Source organism: Argentina silus, assembly GCF_951799395.1.
Source record: "Argentina silus genome assembly, chromosome: 1".
Taxonomy (NCBI): domain Eukaryota; kingdom Metazoa; phylum Chordata; class Actinopteri; order Argentiniformes; family Argentinidae; genus Argentina; species Argentina silus.
In genome coordinates, this window is record NC_139655.1 from 6702455 (window position 1) to 6708206 (window position 5752).

The window sequence follows — 5752 nt, forward strand, 5'->3', positions numbered from 1 at the left end:
GCAAGTGTCTCTTTTACCTCAATATGAATCTATTTTACCAGATGTATTTCTTCTTGCTAAATTAATTTGAATGCTAATTTGATTCATTTGAATAATGATATTCCTGTTAATAAGAGAATGAGTGAACATGCTATCCAGGACAAGTGCCAGGGATTATGTTTATGAATAGTACTAAGTGTTTTATAGCACCAGCTAATATGGTACTGAAGAGGTATGAATCAAAAAGGCTTTCAGATATGATCAATTATATGCAGAACTTGTAGTACAGTATAAAAGTAATTTCATACCGTACATTTCTGACTCATATGTAAAAGTAATTTCATACCCTACATTTCTGACTCAGCATTGTCTCTGAAGCTGGTTAATGATTGGACAAGAAATAAATCAATGTGTCAGGTCAGACATTCAAGTTGAAGACAATTGCACCCAAGTAAATACAAATAAAAGTTAGTTTTAGATTTCATGGAGCTCCTGGATGGCAGTGGTCCAGCATGTGGTACAGAGGGCTGCTGCCATGTCTAATAAACACAGGTGCAGATAGGATGAAGAGCCAATGATGCCTGAGCTGGATCACTAGGGAGGGTCTTGCTGTGTCCAACCATCTCCTTCTAATACAGAGTGGACATGATAACTGGTCAGAGATGCAGAGGTCAAAGAGCAGAGGTCACACAGAAGGGTTGGTCAGTGCAAGGGAGGAATGTAACTGGATGGAATGAAGTGATTGATGGAATCAAGATTCTGTTGAAGTTTAACTATGACAGACAAGACCTCGATCTGCATTCTATTACGTGATGTATGATTTGAAGACAATTTAAAAAAATGTGTATGTTTTGATTTTTGAATTTTCAAAATCTACTCTAATATCAATGTACAAATAGCTGTCTTTTTATCTTATCCACATTTACATTGTTGCCGTTTACCAGACGCCTTTAACCAAAGCGACTTACAACAAACACCTATGAACGTCTATGATTATCTATGAACACCTCTGGTGAGTGACTGTTTAACTTGTCTAGGTGAGAAAGCTGCACCCAGGGCTATCTATCTATCTAGCCTATCTCACGTCTATTAGATTACAGTTGGATGTCCGTGACCAGCCAGTGGAGCAAATTGTCAATTATGATGTTTATTGTAGTGCAGACAGGAGACTCCAGCCCTAAGGGGAATTCTGCTGTACTTCACAACACTCTCCCTCTCAGCTCATTTGGTGGCTCCCCTGTTTGACACCTGCCACCGTGGCTAAGAGATAACCATTTTCACATGGATTTCCTTAGGGGAAGAGTCTGATATGTGGATGCTTCCGTGGAAGATGAAAATGGTCTTTATTTTGCTGTGTAGCAGACAGGGCCTCTGTTTTTGATTATCCAATGATTGAAGATACTCCTCTGCAAACAGATCTGTTATTATGGCATGTTCATTTTCAAACATTTGTGCATTTTAACAAAGTTAATGATAAGAATGTGGATATCAATTGATTTATGGTCACAAGGCAAAACACTATTAAATGTGAAGAATTACATAAATTCACTCATTGATGGAAGGTGCACACCATATCATCATCACAAATAACCAAGACAAACAGATAAAATGACCAGATTTTCAGATTTTATTCACATATACAAACATTCACTTTTAAGGTATTACTGAAGTGCAATTTACAGACCTTAGCAGCATGTATTCATATACTTAAATGTACATCTTAATTAGACATTTCTTCATTATCATCTCCATACCTTTTTTTAATTTTTACAATTTTTACAAATGTACAGTCATTGATACAATATTGCCATTCAGTCATGCCTTACTGTTAATATCTCTCAAAATAATCTGTTAATTTGTTTTCAAGGGTTCTTGACAAGGAATACATTTTCTATTTGTGAAAAAACACACAACTATGAAACATGTGGTAAAACCATAATATCACAAGCTTCCAGGAACATTTCCCTCAACATTGATTATGAATTGAACAGGAAAACAATAGAGTATGTACAAGATGACATTCCAGAGGGATGCTTGTGACAATTATGCTCATTATGTTTTTATCATTCCACATAACGTCCTATGTATGACATGCATTTCTATAGTTGTCTGTGATTAGTAACAAACTAGATTTTACAAGCACACACAGTGAGCCCTTTATAAAAGAGCTCAATTCATTTTTTTATAGGATTAATGAGGACATTTGACTAAAACGTAGAAATCGGTCATGGGAGACAAGTTAGAGACGGCAACATGTAACATGAATTCATCCCACCTATCCCTGGCATTGAACAGTACAAGGAGTTACTTACTGATTTACTGTAGTATGTTTTCCAGAGGTGTGATACAAAACAAGTCTGACTACAATGGATTCTGACACCTACTGTGGATGACAGTCCCTCCCACTCTCCAGCATACTGGTTCAGCATAAAAAAGATGATGAAAATGATGATGATGATACATGTGCTTGTCAGGTGGAACAGTCTAGCAGTGAAGTGTGTGTGATAGTGATTCCTTTAGCCTACCTGCCCAATGGACCATACACTGCCAAAATGGGATTTGAGGGAGAGAAGGAGATGAAAAAAAAACAAAAAAAAACAATAACACAAACTGTGGACCACTAGGTGTCACTATAACTGTTGCTATCGGCCTGAACTGTTCCTGTGAGGAAGGTGTTATATTGTGTTGGGAAGATCAACAAAATGGTATAGCTGAGAACGTATCTATTTATACATTCAAACATCACAAACGTAAATTAAAAAAAAGATTGCGCTGATTATATGAAACTAATTTGATTCCACTTTTTTTTTAAACACTGAAACAAAATCATATTTTCAAGATAACATGAGGAAAAAGTGAAATTTGAAATGAACAACAACAAAAAGAAGGAAGCCAACATGCACAAACATCAGGTCAGGTAAGAGTATTCTTGTGGTTACAACACTTGATAGTCTGTGGCTCATGTGCTATTGTGCGGGTGGGCAGTCTGTGGCTCAGGTGGGCATTTTATGAGGATAAAAGTGGGAAAAAGGTCCCTAGTTACTACAAAGCACTTGGGCTGTACACGGGGGAGGGGGGGGCTAGGAACCAGTGCTGCTCCACTACAAAACCACTAGCCTGGCGTGATGGTCACAACCCTATTACACAACCTCAAAATGAACACAGCTAACAGGTCACACTCACAACTATCTCTTTTGTGGGGAACCCAGTGTAGTTACAGCCAGAGACCATAAAGAAAGGCTACAGAGCAAAAGTGGGGACTTAACTACAGTATGAGCGTAACTGCAAGGTAATGACAGGTATTTCAAAAGCAGAGCTGTGCTGTCAGAAAGGGAAGCTAAGAGTGGGCTAATGGTAGCAGTTCTCAACTCCATTATTTTCTTTAATTGAATTTAATTGAATTTAATTGCCATAGGGGCCAGGAAAAGATGGTTTAAATCAACCTGTGGTTGCAGTGTCAAACCCTGCTCTTGATTCTGTGACTTGTGCAAGAGTAAGAGAGTACGAGAGAGGGAAGAGAAGGATAATATCAACATTGAGAGAGGAAAGAGGAAGAGAAGGGGAAAAGAGATGAGAAGAGAGAGAGAGAGGGAGGGGTAGATAGTTAAATAGGTGAGTCCGAGATACAGAGTGAAAGATAGGTGGGGGGGGGGGACCTAGACTAAAGGGGGTGGCTATATTGTGAGTCGGGTTCTCTGTGGTCCCTCTCTCTCTCTGTCACGCATCACTCTGACAGGCGCTGTAATTGGACGGCCCTGTCCCCGTCGTGCTGCTGAAACTCTGCAGGGGCCTCGCCGCCCGGAAATGGCTGATGACAAGATAGCTGCTGCCTTTCACTTTGGCCAAGGTTACCCTGCTCCGCCGTGACAACCAGGGCTGGGAGAGGGGAATGGGAGATAGGGAGGGGGGGGAGTTAGGGATAGGTCCCATCAAAGCCACTTTTAGTTTCTTCTTCTTTGTTTCCCAACATTAAGGGTCGACAACGTAGTGGCTCTCGCTGAAGAGGTAAAGGGAAGTTCTGGAGCCCCCAAAACCAGCTGCCACCAGCTAAGCCACGTACACACACACACACACACACACACACACACACACACACACACACACACACACACACACACACAACCTTCGCCCCCCCTGGGCTTAGTCCGACAGTAGGAAATGCTCCTGCTCTGGAGGTTTCTTCACCCAGGTCCCCAGGCTCGTCTCCTGCAGTGATCTGAACCACTGCTGTTTGACAGTCTGGTAGGAGCACGCCGCCATCTTGGCCTCACAGTACATCAGTGGCTTGTCCATAGGGCTGGATGCATGGATACTCAACTGGAGGAGAGAGAGAGAAAGAGAGAGAGAGAGAGAGAGAGAGAGAGAGAGAAAGACAGAGAGAGAGGGAGAGCAAAACAAAACGAATGAGCCGGCACAAACGGGGAACTTCAACAGCTGTGTAATCTCCCCATTTAAATTTCACAAGCAATTGAACATTCTCTGTGCTTTTGTGCATTTCCTTTGTTGCGCAGAAAAAGAAGAGAGGCAGCAGATGAGGGGACGCGCAGAAAAGTTTCTTTGGAGATTACTGTGTGTGCTCTTGCATGCCTTACTGCGCATGGGGAGCACTTTCCGTGGGAGGCTCCTCAAGTGCTTCTCCAAATAATTATGGTTTTATAGTCATTATCATTTAACTGCCACCATTTGCTGTTGCAGGCAATATCTGTTACATACAGTTTCATAATGAAAATTAAACTGTACTTTGTGTTTGCTGTAAAAGAATAGGCATTAGCACCAGTGAGCTGCATAGCAGCAGCTGTTGCTGGACACACTCATCACACACATTGAAGTAAAGTGGTTTCAAGCTTTTCACCTGAAGATGGGTTGCTTTTAGGGACTGATAGCAATTCATAATGACGGTTATAAGGAGAAGATCGGCACCTTTAAATATGAAAATGGATCACCCTCCCTCAAGCAAGATATGTTTTCACATAACCCTCACTGAATGCTTGAAAGAAACCCTCTACAAAACATACTTATTAAAACATAAACTAGATATGGCTATTCCTAGGATGAGACAACCTTTTAGGTTGATCAACGCCAACCCAATATCAGTGGCATTTAACTAGCTATCTATCGATTCAAAAAGCAAACTGTATTGTTTAGTAAATAAATAAATAAAGCACATTTCAGTATCAATGTTGCAGTTGTGAATTGTTATCATCAAATCAACAGCATAGCATAGGCCCACTCTGGATAAGCTTTCATAGACAGTATGGCAAAACAAGTCCACCCTTTGATACGCCATGTCAAATGGACAGAGAACTAAATCAATGGTGAGCTAGGAAAGAGCCCATCCCCATGTGCTGGGATTTGGCATACAGATAGGCGAGAAAAGGGAGCATACTGGGAGCATTAAGTTGAATTCTGAAGCATTGAACAATAAATGTTGTTATAAATGTAATAAATTGCAAATTGCATGACCCTCTCCTCAACTGTATTCGAAAACATATAACCCTTCCCAAAGTGATATTGGAAACGCCTGACCCTCCCCCAAATTCCTCCATGTACCCCTCACTATATGACGATCAAGAACAAGCAATGTGACACCACGCTCTTAAAGCATTAAGGTTGTTGGTTTTCTACCTACTATAAATAATCTGTTACCTACTGAACTAAGAATAACAAAGGAGTCCTCTGGGCAGTGTTTGCTCTGATAGTGAGATAGGGCTGATAGGGCTCTGTATGTTCTCTACGGTACACACACATATAACAGTATGTCAGTGTGTTGTAG

The 5752-nt window shown here is 40.8% G+C and overlaps 1 protein-coding gene across 1 annotated transcript in view; it reads right to left on the reverse strand.

Annotated features, from left to right (window-relative positions):
• Window positions 1-4119: 4119 nt before the first annotated feature.
• adarb2 (adenosine deaminase RNA specific B2 (inactive)) overlaps window positions 4120-5752 on the reverse strand; it is a gene marked incomplete at both ends in the record, with an annotated part of 120761 nt that continues 119128 nt past the window's right edge. The window contains 1 exon segment of the mRNA XM_083665663.1: window positions 4120-4296. Within this exon segment, the coding sequence (XP_083521789.1) occupies window positions 4120-4296 (177 nt within the window).